The sequence below is a fragment of the Tenebrio molitor genome, chromosome 5 (genome assembly GCF_963966145.1).
Source record: "Tenebrio molitor chromosome 5, icTenMoli1.1, whole genome shotgun sequence".
Lineage (NCBI taxonomy): Eukaryota > Metazoa > Arthropoda > Insecta > Coleoptera > Tenebrionidae > Tenebrio > Tenebrio molitor.
In genome coordinates, this window is record NC_091050.1 from 14,321,005 (window position 1) to 14,340,642 (window position 19,638).

Consider the following 19,638-nt stretch of genomic DNA (forward strand, 5'->3'; position numbering starts at 1 on the left):
ATCCGATCCCAGCCGGCCAGGAAAAAATACGTTCGAAATCAAAGCGAAGAGCAGAGGCTTCGTCGGACCCCATCCGTCACTTTAACCAGTCGTTAATTCAATTTGAGGCTCCACTTCAGGAAGTCATTACTTAAGCGTCTCCCGTCTGAAAAATACCCAGCCCGAGACGAGTGCATGTAAAGGGAGCCAATAAAAAAACTCCAACCCCCTGAATGACAATTAGGCCGTTTCGAAGCGAGACGTCTTGATCTGACGCAACCGAAAACAACCACCCCCAAAATGTGGGATTATTGTTGCGGTGCGGAGAGTTTCTGTCGAGGCAGCCCCGCGTAGCACTCGACTGATTGCCTGCAAATTACCATAAAAACCTCTCGACACGCGAGAGTTCATTTGCCAAAGAGCGAGCTTTTATTGGTTTTAATTCGCTCGAGCTCCACGCGTCTTTGTGGATGTTGCAGGACGAAGGACGGATTGATGTCCACAGTCCGCAATTAAAATTTGGCATCGATTGGAGGTTTGACGGCCGAACGGGGACATCCACCTGTCATTTATATTTCATCCGGAGGCGATGTTTACCGACGTGCTGAAGCGTCGCCCCTCGAGGGAGACGTCGCTTAATCGCCGATTCATCCGGTTGGGTTGTGGTGAATTGAAAATGACAAACTTAATTTTAAAAATGTCGCCTGGAAATGTGGAGTTAAGTATACAAAAGTGCTGGTTTTTTGCAGGACATAAATGAGCAAATGTGTGACGGCACGCTAAATGAAGACAGTTTATTGGAGGCTTGACGTCCAATAAACTGCGGCACAATGCTTCGACAGAACCAGGAAAAAACAATGCATTTGAACGAATCAATGGAAAATTTTGATTCCTGCAAAAACGCTCGCGACGAGACGGTTAAATTGATAAAACGATAAACAAAGAATTTGCTCAACAACCGATTCCAATATTTTGATTGAGTTTTATGAGTCATTTCATCTTTAATGTCAACACATCATTCTCGCTTTATTTGTCTTTTTCATTTACGTTGACACGTGAGTTGTGTTTGACTGCGATAAAATGGAAAAATGTATAGAGCGAGGCTCATTAGAACCCAAAATATTTGGCTCTCAGTTCGGTTTTGCTATTAATTAGTTTGACAGTCGGCCAACTGTCAGGAAGCGCCGCCCGAGTCAAATACATCGGCTATAAATAACCTTGACATCACATTCCAAGTTGTAAAGCCTCATTAGAAAACTAAAAAAGACCCTGCAAAAATATTACAGCAAAAAAAAATGTACCAGGGAAATCCTACAAGAAAATCGCACCCCAACACCAAGAGAAGTTATTTTAAAATTGCAGTGTTCAAAGTTCGATCGAAAAAATGTTTCTATTTATGTACCGAGTGACTATAAATGATTGAAAATTATTTTATTATGTTGGTAACACATTTGAAATCTTTAGCTGGCAACATTGTTGACACACGTAATTTTTAAAATTAAAACAAACGTCAAAAAAATCTAAATCGACAATGTACTTCGTGACTTAACTTAACCTAAATAGAACTGATTGACAGATGATGCACGAGAAGACTTGCACTACCAACTGCATCAGTGTTGCCAATCCACTATTTTCCTTCAATCATTTTTAGTCACTCGGTATTATTCTCTGAGATGGTGAAAACAACGCGAGTACTTTTTTTGCTATGGAAATAAGCACGAGTCGCAGACGAAAGCCGTATTGCCGAACAACAAACCCACGAAAAGTGAGGAAAAATGTACGGAATCTAATTCACACGCACGTGGGAGATTCTATAAGAAAATCTCGCGTCAACAAGTAATTACTTTAAGAGATGTATTTATTTTTAAATGTTTTCGTGGTAACAGTGGTTAAAAAATATTTTCGCCAACGACGTTTACGAAAACATTTCCGTTAAATTTTCAAAAATGTTTGCTGTTACCATGACAACCGTACCACATACAAGCTCTCCATTGGATGAGAAGAGGAAATTGACAGTTGACACGTGGGGATAATTTGGTAAACTATTCCATGAAAAAACTAAAAGAAAAATTCTTTTATTTTTAAGCGGTCGACAATTGCACCTTTTTGTATGTATCTCCATAGAAACGGTTAAAGTGGTATTTTTTTGTGAGCGGAGTAGAAGTGTCCAGGGGCGGCTCGACCGAATCAAATATTAGGTCAATTAAAGCATCTGTCACGATGTATTTATCAATTACAATTATCATTTACGAAATATCTAATAATTAAATTATCCCTATTAAAAAAAATCTAAAAAAGCGAAATTATTACCCAATATTTAACCGGTTCCACTGTGGTATAACACGTGTAGGCGTCTCTATGGATGTCAGATGTCAAAATCAAAAATAAGGCAAGATGGCCGTTCAGTGTTAAAAAGTAAACAGTTGTAGTTGTTGTTTGCTATTCACGTTTTGATAATTTTTACTATAAGTATTTAGCGAATAACTGAAAAATGTCTGATGCCATTGAAAACCAAATGCATTGCATTGGCGCAGATCGCGGCAAACTCTATATAGGATCTAATCCCCCCGAAAAGTGTTTCTACGTAGTGCTCCTGATGAAAAGTATCTGGCTACAAAGGTAAAATTTCTGAGTTCCCTAGAGGAAGGATTATAAATTATTATTGTAGGTTATATGACACTAGGTGTGACCGGCTTTTGTCGATATGATGAAATCACCAATTTGACAATGAGATGTGTTTGTACCGTAACACTTTTGCTAATAAAGATTTATTTGTTTATTTAGGAAGTTAACTAATATGTTTTCGTATCAATTTAACCCACTAGGTAGTCGTAGTGTATCATATCACTGCACGGATGACGCACACAAATATTTCTTTCAAGATAATAGATCGGCTGCCGCCATAATATTTTATTTATAATTGTAACTTTTATTTCTATTTATAATCCACACTTTAAAGAGACAACAAACGAATGCACGAAATCGATACGTGTGTGAAACATTGATGGGAGAAATTACGATTAATATTTGATTGTTGTAATTAAAGACTCCTTTAGACGCCACCGCACTCCCTCGTTTCGAGATCAAACACCCTCAAACTCGAGACACTTCAAGTCGAGATTATCCTCAAGTGCGTCGCATCAAATCGTCGCTTCTTCTGCAAGTTCCGGATTAAATCCAACACACCGAATTACAAACCGACTCTGTAAAGGCCATGTAAAACCGAGCAAAATGCCATCCTGCAACTGACATTATTAAATTTTGTTCGCACAACGTCACCACCCACCCTGCAACGGGCTAAACTTTATCGTTTTTATTTTTGCTGTGAAGCACCTCTAAAACCGACACAAACGTGTCTTCCTTACTCCGCCGTCTATTCCCTCCTGCTGGCGCGGTTCCTGCAAACGTTCGTCCTTTTTTGCGAGCTCGTGTAAATCGTGATCCTATTGGGCAAAAAAAACCGGACGCTTTGACAAAAACGAACAACGATGCAATTCGCCGATTGATTATTTGCTCCGGCGAGCGGAAACGAGAACGTCGAATTAGTCCTTTGCGGACAAAAAATGAAAACAGTAAAGATCATGCGAAAATCGCCGTAATAATGAAGACCGAAAAGTTTTAAGGATCGGCACATTAAATTACGCCCCTTTTTAAAATAATGATCAGCATTAACCCCGAAACGCAGCTTATCAATATTTACGCCGAGCTTTCAGCCCCGCAGTCGATAACATCGCCAGAAAGCGTGCCTCGCCGCCTTCTTGCATATCACCCAAAAAACCGCCCCTCACTCACACACCTCGTTCGGGCCCAATTTGCACACCCTCCACCCTCCCAGAAAACGCTCCGGCTAATGTCGGCAATGCTGCAACTATCTCACGACATAAAGGGAAGAAATACAGCCGTCCCCGTGCCCTCGTTGATCCTTTATCCTCCGAAGTTGGCCGGAGAACTCCGGGATAACGTTCGTGCGGGATGCTGCGTGCGATGTGGCCCGCTGGGATGGATCATGATTAAATTTTCTTGGAAAGAAGTTTGTTGTGTTACGCAGCGTCGACTCGATATGGTGAACGACCGAGTTTCCAGCTTCGATAATTAAGAAACGGCCGTTGTTGGATCGATGAAAATAATACGAGGGGGTGGGGGGCGAGATTAAATTTGGAAATTTGAGACGGGGTAATTTGGATCGAGACTGCTGAGCCGATTAAAACTGGGTAAAGTTGACGCGATTAATTGGGAATTTGCCGAGGGAGAGCAGAGACGAGTGGGACCGCTAAGCCCCCGGAGATTTTTTTTAACGGGAAGAAACAAATTTAACAGAGTCAGTAGCTCGGAAAGTGCGCAGAAGATGATCCAGTGATTTGTCAGGGCGAAAATTAAAACCGCTGTCACAATTATACAGGGTGTTTTAAAATTATCGTATTCCGAGTTCGGGGCTTAGTAGGGGACATTCTGTTGACCAAGTAAAAATGTAAAAAAAAAAAAATTGCTGTCTGAAAAAAATATCAAAGTTGCCAGTATTTGTTCAAAAGTACTTGATTAATATTCTAGCTATATTGTACTTCCCTTTTGAACAAAAATTGGAAAAATAAAACTTCTATTTTTTCGAGATAAAGCTGTTTTTTCAAGAAATGTCTTTTCATTTAAATTTTAATATTTTACATAATCATCCTCACCATATTTCAAAATGAATGTCAACCATTTATATTTTTTATTTGAAGAAAACATGATGAAAAGTTTGAACCTTCAGACCCATATATCTTTGTAAAGACCCCCCCTATATTTTTTATTTTATTTTTTCGAGATTCCTGAGATTTTTCCCTACAAGACCCCCGATTTGGAATACGTTAATTTTGCGACACCCTGTATACAGGGTGTATCTGAAGTACGGGCAGTTTTCCAAGATTTTTTGCCCCCTAATTTTTACGAAACGACTCGTTTTGTGTGATTAACTAAGCTCAATTTTTTGTAACCATGAGAATTTTAATTTTAATTATTTAATTTTTTCTATAACAATGTAACCATCTTGACAAGGCTCCGTTTCTACAGAAAGTTTTCGCCCTTACCCATAGGCGGGTATACATTTTGACGGTTAATTTATTCCAAATTTTAAACGATTCATTTAACAACCTCTGCTACGTGTTAAAATTTACACACGGATTTTAGATACACACTGTATACTCCCATTATGCATCAAGTCAAGAAAATTACATTTCTACAAAAAGCTTACGTAACTCCACCCACAACCTTCTCCTGGCCTGTATTAATTAAATTTTCACTTCAGTGAAATTATTTTGTTAAATTATAACGTCGACATTTCTATAAAGTGGTTTGTTGACTTCGTAAAATGAAGTCAACAGGAGTGCCTTAATCTAGAGTGGGTACCTAATGTGTTTTCTGTAAAGAAAATAAATTAAAAACTAATCCGATAAGAATCCACAGTACACGGCCAAAAATGTCAAACACTTGCTAAATAACAGATTTTTCAACAAAAAAAACCTCCCTCTGTCTTCAGCCAAGAGAATGTTCTAAGAACAAAGTTGCCTTATTCTAGAAGCCTCCAGAAGCCAACAGCTTCTCAAAAATGATGTCATAATTACATAGTTGGGATCTTATCTTTGGATTTTCGCTATCACGATGTTTCAAAAGTTCTTAGAAGTGTTGACATTATAAATCACTCGTACTGATTCTATCGCGCGTTCAAATCTGGGGAGGCGTTGGAAACCGTCAATTGTTGTGCTTTATTAAAGTGTAAATTAATTGGTGGATGTTGACAGCTAACCTAAAATTTCGAAACAAAAAAAAATCTTTCTTTGCAATGTTTTACATTAAAAATTGAATAGCTTAACACGATTCCTATTCTCGAAGCAAATATCTAAGGGCACCATTTGCTGAAAACATGTTCAATTATGTCCCCATGAAACATAAACAAATGTCATTCGTGTCAAACGGTGGAAATTTTAAACTTTACACCGTTCTAAACGGTTTACTTTTTTCAGCGCCTGCTCAGCCCAGGATTTTATTTGAACGCATGTTACATAGAATAGTTGTTTGTGTTCTCAGTTTGGTACGAATGAACGAGAAAATAAATAAAAATAATAAAATAAGAAAAAATAAATTTGACAGATATCTACACTAGAACATTAAAAAAGTCAGATTCTTATTAAATATGACTCTTTTCACTAGAAAAATCTCAGACTATTAAAGAATGAATGTATTCTTGTTGGATGTTCAACGAAAGAATGATATTAATTTCACCCCCAGTGATAGAATATGTATGCTGAAACTCACGGCTGTCGGCCAATCACATCCCTCGTATTTTCCTTCTATCACGGGCAGATCGTCAATCGGATGCGTTTGTAAACAGTAAGTACAGTCGTGGAGATATAATGGCTATTATTCACTCGGACGATTTTCATTTTCATCCTCTTGAATAATAGCCATCATTATACGCTTGTTAAAGAATGTACTATTACATAACGAGCGAGGAAAGTGCATTTTTCGTCCCGCGGGTGACGTTTAGGCATCCGAGTAAGCACACTTGCCGTTACCAAGTTGTAAAATAAAATTCAGCGGAAGTATGAAATGAAATAATTATTTATTCAAAAAATGGATAACGGAAAGAAATTCCAAAAAAATGGAAGATGTTATTTTGGCTTATTTTTCAAGCATGTCCAGAGCGTTAAAATCATACTCCATGTTACTAATAACAATAACAACGCTGCCGATTACGGAAAATATCTAGAATCAGTTTTAACAATGTTGATAAATAAATTATGAGTTTTTTGATACATCTTTTTACAGATTACTCAAAATGCTACTTTTTGGCAGATTTTCTAAAAATGTCAACCTGGCGTTTTTACTTTTACTCTGAAGGGAGGAATTTTCTACTCGGTGTTGAGGCAATAGAAAAAATCTTTTATTCTACACGCTCCGCTTTCATAAATAAATTCATAACTCGATTTGACCAAAGCATAAAGAAATAAACAAGAAAATAAATTCATAACGAAGTAGTCACAAAATAATCAGATATTTACATGGATTTCTTTGTTAGAAACATTTATTTATAGTATGTAGATATTTTCTAAATTCTAAGAAATGTTGACACTATAAACAAATTCAAGAATAGTGCTTTATCACATTATTTATTTATATTTTCCGTTTGCATAAATAACTCAAACTGATTAAGCGATAACGAAAAATTATATAATTTACGACTAATCTGATAAAAATCTGGAGTATTACCCGAAAAATCAAACATTTAATTATTAAATGTACAGTTGCGGAATTAAAATTTCGGGCAGTATTGTCATTTTCATACTGTAAACTCTAAAACAACCTTTACGTTAATATAATCTCATTTTTTACTCCTGTCATGTTGATTTAAATAAGCGATGATTTCATTACACCCATTGCAATTAACTCAAGACCCAAAATCAAAAACTGACTGCGCGACCGACACAGAAAAATTTAATTGTTAAATGTCAGTCATGATGACAGTAAAAGGTGGTTTACAGAGAGTTTTTTTTGAAATGCTGCCCGAAATTTTGATTCCGCGACTGTACCTATTTATTGTTGAGTAACTATCTACGTTCTTTAACGCCACAAATCTACTCAAACACTCAAATGAGTTACGCCAGCATGCCCTACATTTCTTATCTGCTAATGTTCAATCACAACTCCGTAAAAAACTTTTTTATGGAACTCTTCTTGCAACCGCTCCTCCTTTCAACCGAAGGATTAGGTCTCCTCTCGGGGACTACATAACAACACACATTGACGCATTTAATTGGAATTCCGGTCTCTTTCAGCTCAACTATCCGGTCTCATTCAAAGTCGGTTCCTCTGATAATAATAATTAATTGTCTCGTCTATTTTCAAAAATAAACATCTAGACACTCTTGATAAAACAACAAAGAGAATCGTTAAACTTCCTTGTCACATCCTTTGTCACACATGACCTCAAGTATTTACTGCACGGGTCTTGCAGTCTTATTTATAAGGTTTGTCGAATTGCTACGTTCGCAAAATGCGAGTAGTGCATTCCGAACTAGCGGAAATTGCAGCGGCGTATCTCGGTGTGCACCAGGGTTGGATCATCGACCCCCACATATTTGACTGCGTTACGTAACTGGATGGATTTTGAATCAATATTTGACAAAGATAAAGAACTGAACATGTATTTTTTATCAACCTGTTGTACTGCTAGTGTAATATTTAGCGATATAAATTTTGATTGACCCACAAAGCGTACTAGATGTAGATAAAACTTAATGAAGCGATAAAAATAATATCGCTAATCCAAATGCTCTGTACGGTTTCAACTTCCGGTAAATACAATTATGTAATTCCGCCTGAAATCAACTTCACCGCGATTACATAATTGTTATATTTATGTATTACTATATTGAGTTTCGATAATACTTGTGAATCACTGTTTAACCAGACGAAAAAATAAATTTCTCTAAAAATAGCTCCCGTGCAATGCCAACACAACAGTGTCATCGATTTTCAAACATTCTGTAGATTCCTGTTGAATTCCTCCGATTAGGCTCGACCTTACACTTTCCTCTTAACGAAAGCTGTACACCGTACAATAAAATCAATGTCAAGGCACGCCCGCAATTGCGTAATGTCATTTCGCGATCTCGTCCAGATAAGTGCCGAAAAAGCACGCCACACGCATTCACAAAACATACACTTATCCATTATTACACTTATTGACAGCGGCGTAATCTCGAGAGATGTGCAAATATTTGCCCCCGCACCGACACCCAACAAATTAAAACAACGAACCGAAACTTGGGCCTAGTCTTACGACAAACAAAAAGGGTTGCAGGGCAAGATCCGTGGACACTCCAACCGCCGCCAACTTCCCTCCGTGATTAAAGGGAAGGTACGTCCGGAATTTGCATTTTTGGGGCGACTTCAAAAGGCCGAATTTTTGCCGGAAAACTCCGGTCAGCATCGACGCGCCGGACTTAATTGTGGAGGACGGAGTGGAGGGTGAGACTTCGGGGACTTACCATCGTCTTCGCTGTCTGTGGAGTCGCTGTCCGACGACGACGAGGCGATGTGACGGTGATCTTCTTTGTCTTGCTTTTGTGAAAAATTTAACACTAAACCCGCGGGAAAGTTTGTCCTAAAGTGTCGTATCGAATGTCGGAACTGTGCACACTGGAAAAAAGAAAAATTTTGAAAAAAATACCAAGAAAATTTTCAATCGAGTCAAGTCGTACCAGTTCAAAATAAAATTCAGATGATCCAGTTTTTTGTTACTGATTATAATAATACATATAAATTAACAGAAGTCTATCAAGGACCAGACATTTAAAACTGCTACTGTTCAATACGTGGGTGATTATTTATAAAACAAACACATCTAAACAAATAACATTAAGCGATTAATTTATCTTCTTTACACTACAGAACGTTGACTCAATAACTCAATCGAATTTACGGAAAGAGAAAAAATTATGTAGGTATAACTCTCTGGATAAATAATAGTTATTTACACAATTAGTGGGATAAAAGCAATATTACAGGATTCGAGTGTGAAGATTGCAGATGACGAGGGCGTTAGCCCGAGTTCATCTGTAATCACACGAGTTTCCTGTAATATGCTTTAGACCACGTGTTATGTACAAAATTTTATCTAAGACCGCCCCGAATTAAAAAAAAAAGGTAAATCTAATTTATTTCCGCCAGTTTAATTACACCACTGAGTGGAATAATGACTTACTTATCCCACTGAGTGGGGTAATGAAGCTCACTTATCCCATTGAGTGGAGTAATGCAATGCGTCCGGTAATGAAGTTCCTTATTCCACTCAAATGAGTGGGATAAGTGTCATTTATCCCACGGGATTAGATAAAAGAATAAAACCAACAAACACTTCCAAGTCTTCGATAACATTTGTAATTTCTAACATTGTCTTCTGTTTCTGATCATTATGCACTTTAAGACCACCTGAATAGAATATAAGAGAGTTGGCGCTCACAATGTTCTATTTAAAAATCTTGAAAAATAAGGGACGGCTAATGGAAGACTGTGGGACGCCTGAAATAGCTTTGTGTGCAGATGATTTCACTTCCATTATCACTCTGTGAAAGTGGTTGTAAATGTACCGGTACCTTTAAAGCCAGAGCAAGTTAATCACCTAAGCCAGGCTTGCTCATTTTTGAGAATAATTTTGGAAAAATTTTCGAGGAGTAATTATACATGCAATGAACATCAAAACTACATTTTGAAGCACTTATAATATCATCAAATAGAATTATAGAGTGCTCAGAGTAGACGCTTTGGTGTTAAAAATCAATACTCTCAAAAATTAGTACAGGGTCATTATAAATGATTGTCCCATCGCAGTTGACATTGAAACCCACACAAATTTTGGATGTGCCGCCTGCCTCGCAACGTTAGACAAACTAGTAGACAGATTTCCACTACCGCCGGTAGCGCCACCTATCGGCGATACTAGTCTCACTCATGTTATGAGGCTTGCGGCACATTCAACTACGTCACCAACGCCTACTGCGATGGGATAATCATTTATAATGACCCTGTAGAACCGGTGGATTGTTATTTAAAGATATGGAGTGTTCATTTAAATTTCCGGTCAAAGTTGGCGTTGAAGAGTCGATTGTGAACGTACTGCGCATTACGAATCAGCTGTTTAAATCTTACCGTTGTTTGTGATTTACACGATCGGTGCGTTCACAATCGACTCTTCAACGCCAACTTTGACCGGAAATTTAAATGAGCACCAGATAGATTTAAAAAAATATCGTGGGGGAATGAAAAAGTCTTCGTCAGCAGAACTACCACGAGCTGTAAAAATTAAATGGTAACTTGTCAGGACCAATAATCACTATATTTTAAGAGAAAAACGCAGAATTACGACTAATGTAACAAATGAAACAACTGCAAACGTGTCGATTTACGCAAAAAATTAAATTAAGTAAATCATCTAAGTGGTTATTGAACTGATACAATCTGATCCATCAATTGACCAAGTTGGCAAGTAAAAAAAATAATTTCAGAATTCTGAACTTTACTCAAAAATTTTCTTCATATTCTAAAAATGAGATGGATATAATTTTTCAAAAATTCTAACATTCCAAGAGATTTTGCAAATTTTCGTTTGCAACATTCTTGAAAACTGAAGATATTTTCAAAATTGGTTCAAAAATAGCACGCCTGCAATAAACATCCAACAGAAAGCTTGCATTTTCCTGAAAACCTTTTCAAAAAATAGCGGAAGTGGAAATTTTTTCGTGCAGGCCATCGGCCAAAATATTTTCTTAATTACTGTTAGGACCATGAAAACTCCAACATTGCAGGTTTCACATTTAAAATAGATGCAACTCCGCAAGTAATTACTCGATGTTGGCGTGCAATTTTCTCGTAGAATCTCCCACGTGCACGCAAATTAGTTCTATAAATTGTTCCACACTTTTCACTTATGCTAACTCGTTGTAGTCCATTCGTCTGCGACTCGTGCTTATTTCCACAAAAGCATTCCCGAGCTCTGACATATTTTTTCGAAATAATTCACGCATTAGGGATATTACAACTAAAAATATAAAATAAAAATGCAAAAACGGCGATTAATTTTTTATTATTCTGTATACAGCATACAACGATTTTTTTTGCTATTATGTATTTGTTGCAGGTTTGGAAATCAGTTCTCCTTGGATATGTATTATTCAAATGACAATTGCATTCACAAAGATGCCGACTGTTCCTTTTCTTCTTGGTAGTCCTGATTTTGCATCCTTCTTGTGATTTTGGAGTTGGACTCTTTCCAACGATCAAAAATAAATTCAAAAGGTGGTTTTTTAACGATGACGATTTCCGAATCGAGCAGTGCCGGTCTCCACGAAGAAAAATAAAATTTGGACGGCCATTTCATTTATTTATTTTTATTTCACTTCTGACAATTAGATCGTGGCGCTCGACCGGGCTCTTAACAAATAATAAATTAACGAGTTTGTTACGTTTTGGCCAGTTATTCGCGATTTGGGGCCAAGGGGCGCGCCCCGTCCACTTTCCGGAATAACTCGATAGCAATATCGCTAACAGTCTGAAAGAGTTCTCGAAAAGCGCTCTCGTTCGGCCATTTAAGAGCCGAATTTAGTGTGCAACCATGAAAGTGAACAAAATGGGTGAAATATTTAAACCGTCCCTTGGAGAAACGCGAAACGCCCATATCGATTCGACAATTCCCGGCGAAAAATGTTCCAGGAAGCGATAATAAACTTGACCCCGAAACGCACTTCCCCCTGATAAAATCCCGCAACACCGACCGTTCCATAATTAGGCACCGCCGCCGATAAATAAAAATCGGAACAATAAAACGAAAAGCGACGCCAATAAATTTATATCGAGTCGATCTCGTACGGGAGCGGCGTGCACCGGACGAAAAAAACGATAAAGAATTAAGCGGGGGCCCAGAAAACAACGCACACATAATTTTTTGCCGCAGAATAATAAATGCATAAAGCTGGGGCGCGGATATTTTTATTGGGGTGCAAAAAGCCGGGCCTGCATGAAAATTTCACTCGATCGAATCGATACCGAGTGCGAACGAAAGAAAAATCAAAACAACGCACCGGAGACGGTCCCCAAAACGAAAATAATCTAAAGGGGAGACAATGCGCGCTCGACTGGCACCTCTCCAGGGGCCCACTCCAATTACGATACCGCTCTCCCGCGGTCATCGCGAAATAATACAATTAAAAGTTGAACGGACTGACTGCGCTGAACTTAATCGCGTCAAACAAATTAAGACAAGATGACGGAGTGTCCCTCCAAACAAACAAAAAGCGCAGAGATCGCCTCAAAGGGAAAGCAAGATGCCTGTTCTTTGAATCCCCTTAACTGTAATGCATTACGTCTTTATCCCGCTCCCGTCTTATTTGCATGACTTTCTCGAGTTAGCTCGACTCGCGGATTATCATTTCTATTTGCCCCCGCGATGCACCCTCTCCGGCCGACCGACGGAAATGACATCAACTCCGCACTCCCTTCGATGCGCACATGCATATGAATTCCGATGATTTAATCATGGGGGCGATTACAGAAGCCGTTGCTTTAATAGCGCAACGCTGACCAAACAAAAGATCGCCCAAATTGGCTTTTAGCGCCGGCTTTTGCTTGCTAAGGTTTCGGCAAAACTGCCACTCTCGACGCAACACCCTAACGAAAATGTGTGGGGCGAGCCCGCATTTTTACTCGGCCAAATAAAATGATCAAATTTGTAATAATTCCGCTTGCTACACTTTTTATCCTCGGACTGGGCGCTTTTACGGCGGCGAGCGTGCGGCGAATAATGGGGGCGCGATGGTTGACCCGGCGACACACCAGCTTGACTCGGTGCTGTTATCTCCGGATAATTTCGTTAGTGTTGTGTTCTGATCTGATACACCGCCAGTTCTGCAAAGCCTGAATCATGCTCTTGCATCTCCCACGGATTTTATCACATTACTTAGTCAATTCGAATTACACAAATCTTATCGGTCTGTTTGCAATCTGACTAATCCACTAATCTCAACGCAATCACGATTTCCATGACAAATATATGAATGAAAAGTTAATCAATCCATATCATAGCATTCACGTTCTATTTCTAAATTTACTGCCGGAAGCAATTTCCAATTTCGACTCCAGAAAATTTCCTCATTATTCCAATTTGTTTTCATCTGGTTTATTAGACATTTCCAGATAGAGTTAATTTTCTTTGCTTGCCAGCACACCTCCAACCAGTCACGAAAATAGATCTGCGCCCATAAATCTGACTCCACACTTCCAGAGTCTCTACATTTTTTTTGCAATTTCTAGAATAGAAATCTCTCGTTCAGAGAAACGTCTACACATTGGCGCAATTCCAGATGATGGGCTTAGCGTCAACATTTGCTCGAGTGACACCATCTCCTGCTTCAATTAGATAAAAATCCGATCCTTGCACCATCTCTTATCCAGATTCAAACGACAAAGCCAATTGCCTCGAGGCTGTTGTCCCGATTGTCGTCATATTCGAACGGTGATGTCTCCAACTCGGCGAACTTCCTCTCCTGTTGTTCCCTCTTAAATGGGGCAATCTTCCGGCTTGTTAGACTCGATCCTACCTGCGGAATCAAAAATCGATGAATTTTCCCCAACTCCAGCAACAACGAGCTTTGACGACTTTCTTTTTTCCGACGCTTTGACTTGATTGCCTCTGCGGAACTGCGGAAGCACCCCATTCGTATTTATTGCACTCCACCCTTGTCTGGACGCAATTGTAAACACGAACCGCGCCGTTAAAACGGCCTTAAAATTCCAATTTGTTGCGAAAGAGCAGCGACAGCGATGCACTCGCCGGTTGTGTTATTGACCTTAAAAACTGAACGATTGGAAAATGATAGTGAACGTGTTTGCTTTCTTCGGTGGTCGGAGGAGCGAGATGCTTGCATCAAAGAATGATTCATGGGGGACCGGCTGTGCGGGTTTATTTTCGTACACTTCGGGAGAAAAAATAATAGAAACCGTCTCGGCGCGTCCTCCACAAGGCGCGCTGCTCCATTTGCATTTTGAATAATGGATCAGGTGAGAAGAATAAGTAATTTGCCGCACAACATAACCTCTTCGTCCCCGTCGGGGTAAACACGGAGCTGTCTTCACGGAGGGCCGGCCGCGGCGGAGGGTCGATAAAAAGGGGGTTTAACCGCATAGCGCCCGGCTATTTCCAAAACAGGTGCACCCTCCAGGGGTGCTGTGCGGGATTCGGGGCCGATCTCGCGACTTGGCCGGCGATCACGCCCAATTTCGCTAGAATACAGCGAAAACGTACTTACTTTATTTATTGAAACACTATTTACGACCGTTGAATATTTTGAAATCACTGAATAGTCGTTGTGGATCAGGAGACGAACACGACACAACACCCGCGGCATCGCCATCTTGTTCCACTGTCACTGTCAAAATTAAAATTTTCGCTTGTCCAACTGACACATGCGTGCTAGATTTCCCAAAAATTTTCATCTTTTCTCACCACACAGGATATACGAAATACTACATATAAACTGTAACGATTAGTAATTTTCCGACAAAATACAAATCATGGGTTAGATAAGATTGTGCGTAAATCGCACGCAAATGTGTACCTATTTCAAATTAAATTTTTTGCGATACAGAGTCGCCCAAAAACATGACAGTCGTGAGTGACAGTTCGATTTGTTCAACTGTCAGTGCGATTGAGGGTGCGGTTTCCAATATCCACTCTACTAGCGCAAGGGTTGTTTCCGCTGTGATGGGAGGGTTGCATGATTAAATGAGTCCTTGGAGGGTGCTTGTCACGGGAAAATCAGGAATGTAAAGAATGTCATTCCATGAATTTTTCACAACAGATGCTCCACCAATAGACTGTTTCAGAATACCTCGGATCAATAGATAAAAATGTATCAGAGATCAAATTATTTCATTCGTGGTACAGTTCCAGCCACAAAATTTTGGCCGTCACTTGTCATTCCATGGACAGGAAATGTAATGCGGCCCTTACGTATTCGCAACCTCATTTTCGGCTATTGCAGGACTTGTTATTTTGACGCTGACTGACTTGCATGAAATTTTTGAATTTCAATTCCAAAAATCAATCATAATGACTAAAGCATGGACTACATCCATTTTTTTTTAATTGACATGAAAGTGACGGCCAAAATTCCGTGACCGCAATTGTACAGTTGCTTTAACAAAAAACAGGACACGTCAAAAAAAATTGACAAATTCTTTTGGTTTTTTAATAGTGTGAAACCGTCTTACGAGAGATAGGTTAGAATTATGGTCAAAATTCAATGACATTTAAAAAAATTATTTGACAGGTATTGTCAAGTAGACAATTAATTGACAAATGGACAAAACCAAATTTACAGGAAAAGATTCATGTCCCGTTTTTTTTAATCCAACTGTATAATATGTACACAGGTGTCAATCTATGCGAAATTGGATTGTGCTGAGGGGCTGGCGCCAACAACTTTTTGCGATTCACTTTTAAATCAGTAAAGTGTGATGTATTACGTCAATAAATAGCTGAACTTGATGTTTTTGAAGACTATAAATGAGATAAAAAAAGGTGGAGCAGATAAAACATGTCAATTCTGGAAATAATGAAAGATACAATGTAAACATAGTCTTGATTGTATTTCTGATCTCAAATAACGTATCTCATCTCGATGTGTGAAAAGATACGTCCCATGTTTGATCGATTTGAGAAATAATAAAGAACTAAAATTTTAAAAAATTGTTTTCATTTGACCTTGAAACAAAATTTTCGAAAATTTCCGCCTCCTTTAAACACTGCATTCTAACCACTGTTTGTGTGGTCATTGACAAAAATTAAATTTGGCAATTGTGCCAATTCTGATCACGAAATTAACCAAGGCGGTCTTGAATCAACTCAAAAGTGACTAAAAACACCATTTTTCAAAATTTTGAAACTCTGGCGTTTGCTCCGCCATCTACTGGACCTGGTTGCAACACAGCATTTAAATCACTGCCCGTTACTTGTCAAAATTCAAATTTGACAGCTGTGTCTGATAGATTTGTCCGACGAAAAGTCGCATGTTTACACCCGATCCTCGCGCAGGATAAAAAAATTACAAAAAAAACTCTTCTTTTTCCATTATTTTGCGACCACGCCGACACTAATTTCGTAAGTAGCTCACTCAAAACCGGCCACCATAACCTCACTTTTCTGTAGGTCTTGCAATGGAGCCCATGACCCTCGGAAGCCCCCCATCGAGCCCCTCCTCCCCGAACCTCAACCCCAACTTTCTCCCCGCCTTTCTAATGGGCGACACGACGCAGCCACAGACCCCCAACCCCAACACTTCGCCCGGACGCAACCGTACCCCCGCGCGGAAACCCGGCTCGTCTAGCACCCCCGACGTGCGCGCGCTGCACCCCAAACTGTTCAACCAGACCCTCGACAGCCCCAAACAGGCGTTTACGCCGCACAAACCGGGACCCCCAAGCCAAGGCTTGTTCGATACGATAGAACAGAAGCGCAAACCCACCAGTCCCATTATGCAATCGACGGCGTACGGGGACTCGCCGGGGGTGTTCGGGAGGAGTCGCCTGAACGAGGAGAGCTTCAATTGTAGCAGGAATATAAACGAGAGCGTCAATTTGAGTCGGATGGACAAGATTGACACCCATTGGGTCACAGTTTTCGGGTTTCCGCCCAGCGCGCTCAGTCTGGTTTTGGCGCAGTTGTCCAACTGTGGGGTCATCGTGGAGAAGAAAGTGCCGACGCAAGGGAACTGGTTGCATGTTAAATTTAATAATTTGAGTGATGTGCCTCGAGCTTTGGCTTTGAATGGGAGGTGTATCAGCAATTGTATCATGATCGGGGTCAGTTTACACTACAACAAAGAAAACAAAGAGAACGACAACGTTTTTGCGTCGCCGATTCGGGCGAGGTCTTTGCGGCAGTCGTTTATTTCGCCGCACAACAATAGCTCAGTGCTGCCGCCACAGAACGTGCCACAAAAGTCAACTGGTCTGGTGTCAAAAGCCATAGAATACGTGTTTGGCTGGTAATTTTTTTAGTCTTTTATTTTTACACATCTAGCAACTGTTTTTGTTGTCTATTATTTAAGATATTGCTTTGTAAAAACCTATTTTATAAGAAAACTACACTAGGATAATGATAGATTTTTTTTACCCTTATCAGAATATAAATTTACAAAAAAACTTGTTGAATCTGCTCTGTGATCACACTTTACAAACATATTTTAGAGGGATTATGTAATATAGAACAGCTAAATTTAATAACAATAATTTATACTACACTCTATTTCTGCTATTTTTTACGTGTAAAAAGAACTGGTCAAATTCGCCTAAATTAAGTTACTTTGGGTCGTCAATCGTAGCGGTCGCTAAGTCAGTCATTTTGGGATATTTGACGTTCTTCTTACTTAACTTATCCTGAGCCCAAAGCACTAGCTTAAGTAGAGTTGAGATTTTCGAAGCCGTTGTTTCTTGGTGTTCCATTTTCAAAATTGCAGCGTTTACCTCGCTCGCGATCTGAAAAAATTAATTACCATCGGCGACACGTTTTTATTTTCCAGTTTACCTTCTGCCGGTGAGACGGCGCTAACAGGTCCCCGAAAGGACTGTTCAAGGGGTCCTCAAACGCCAAGAGCGCCACCGTCCTCTCCAATTCCTGCAATACCGACGGATCCTCCTCGCCCGCCTCGCTTAAGTGACTCTGTGCGAACGCCAACGCCTCCTCCACCCGATTACTCCTAATCAACTCGATCAGATGCAATTGCTGAAACTTTAAAATTATGACATGACGTGACACCTTCCTCCAGTACCTGAAGGTGAAAGTACAAGTATCTGTCATTGTCTAGCAGTTCTGGATGGAGCTGGTTGATTAAGGCCGTCGCTTCTTGTATTCGACCGTTCATTATCGCGTCCCTGATGCTGATCCTGTCATCTAGAGAGTGCAATTCTACCGCGGGGACCACCCCTGACTCCTGTTGGAACTTCTCCGCCGCCTCTTTGAAACCTTCTAAACCAACACCCTGAGCGAACGCGCCACAAAGGACAACAACTTACCTGTCACCAGGTAATTCATTATTAGTTTGTTCATCTGCCCTCGACCGATATCGTTCTCGTCAACGAGAGTCATCCACTCCTCCTTTGTTGTGACGTCGTGCTTCTCCGTGTAACTCATCCCCTGACGCTCTTCTTATTCCAAAATAAAAATAAAACTTTTTGACATTAGTCCGATAAACTAACTGTCATCACAGATGTCATCAACTGTCAATTGCCTTTGTTTTTTTCATAGCTACCAATCGTTCCCGCTTGAATTCACCAGACATCAGCTGACGGTCTGCCAAACATCAAAAAATCTCAAGTAAAACCAATTCTATCGAACAAAGACACTGAGTAGCACAAATGTCTCGCAGATGAAAAAAAACGAAGTAGTAGTAATTAAGAAAATAATTTGACCGGTATCATCGGTAAAAGGAAAACAGATTCCTGTAATTTCTCAACGGTTCTGGAGAATTTAGAGATACATATCCATCAACACAATAATATTTCTAGTCAAAATGTTGTAAAATTATGCAGTTCTATTTGATCTGCCTACATAACTTTAGATTTCTGTATAATTTTTAGTCAAATTACAGGAAGTGTCTAGCATTCCGGATAACTTCGCTTAGTTGACGCAAGAGTGCGCTTCTGTTGCGACTTATGATGACGTAAGGTTTGAAAATTTTGTGAATTTCGCGAAATTAGGGTGAAATATTTCGAAATGAAGTCTCGACTCATTGCGGTAACATTTCCTGTTATACACGACACTTTAATTTGTAGTACTTGCAGGTCGAGGGTTATATTTTTGAACCCCTGCCGTGACCCCCCAGGAAGGCAAAGAAAGGTGTGTGGTAAGTAATATTCAAATTTATTTTCAATTACAACAGAAACATTAATTGGACATAAACAAAAATAATGTGCTTTAGCCATTTATAAGTACGTATGGTGAAGGTATGTTGTTGGAGTAACATGTTTTTAACTATAATGAGACCCCCGTCGGGTGTACAATAGCAAGCTAAAATTTTATTGCTTCAGTTTGTGCCACAAACAAATTATCATCCATTGAACGTCGAGTTTACA

The 19,638-nt window shown here is 39.5% G+C and overlaps 4 protein-coding genes across 7 annotated transcripts in view; 2 read left to right on the forward strand and 2 right to left on the reverse strand.

Annotated features, from left to right (window-relative positions):
- Window positions 1-15,032, reverse strand: part of MCU (mitochondrial calcium uniporter) — a 37,619-nt gene extending 22,587 nt beyond the window's left edge. The window contains exons 1-2 of one of the 2 annotated variants that reach the window (XM_069047952.1): window positions 14,814-15,032; window positions 9,003-9,153 (exon numbers count right to left, since the gene is read on the reverse strand). In XM_069047952.1, the coding sequence (XP_068904053.1) occupies window positions 9,003-9,153; window positions 14,814-14,918 (256 nt within the window). In that variant the 5' untranslated portion in view covers window positions 14,919-15,032. The remainder of the gene's footprint in view (window positions 1-9,002; window positions 9,154-14,813) is intronic. The other variant, XM_069047953.1, reaches the window with a different exon arrangement.
- A 1,466-nt stretch (window positions 15,033-16,498) lies between these two features.
- Window positions 16,499-17,663, forward strand: Nup35 (Nucleoporin 35kDa). Its single transcript, XM_069047963.1, has 2 exons — window positions 16,499-16,666; window positions 16,715-17,663. Exon 2 carries the CDS (start codon window positions 16,723-16,725, stop codon window positions 17,554-17,556), a length of 834 nt encoding a protein of 277 aa, XP_068904064.1. The 5' UTR covers window positions 16,499-16,666; window positions 16,715-16,722; the 3' UTR covers window positions 17,557-17,663.
- Hou (GID complex subunit 8 homolog protein Houki) lies at window positions 17,661-18,721 on the reverse strand. 3 transcript variants are annotated; one of them, XM_069047973.1, is made up of 4 exons: window positions 18,580-18,721; window positions 18,336-18,532; window positions 18,092-18,289; window positions 17,661-18,042 (listed from the first exon to the last, which is right to left on the reverse strand). In XM_069047973.1, the coding sequence occupies exons 1-4, from the start codon at window positions 18,695-18,697 to the stop codon at window positions 17,866-17,868; spliced, it is 690 nt and encodes a 229-aa protein (XP_068904074.1). In that variant the 5' UTR covers window positions 18,698-18,721; the 3' UTR covers window positions 17,661-17,865. The 3 variants fall into 3 exon arrangements, with proteins under 3 accessions (XP_068904074.1, XP_068904072.1, XP_068904073.1); XM_069047971.1 differs by having other exon boundaries at window positions 18,092-18,295; XM_069047972.1 differs by having other exon boundaries at window positions 18,092-18,295; window positions 18,336-18,529; window positions 18,580-18,719.
- Window positions 18,722-19,174: 453 nt separating this feature from the next.
- The window catches only part of 5-HT2A (5-hydroxytryptamine receptor 2A), a 108,656-nt gene continuing 108,192 nt past the window's right edge, over window positions 19,175-19,638 (forward strand). Inside the window, exons 1-2 of the mRNA XM_069047923.1 lie at window positions 19,175-19,300; window positions 19,348-19,409. The gene's annotated coding sequence lies outside the window, so the exon portion shown is untranslated. The remainder of the gene's footprint in view (window positions 19,301-19,347; window positions 19,410-19,638) is intronic.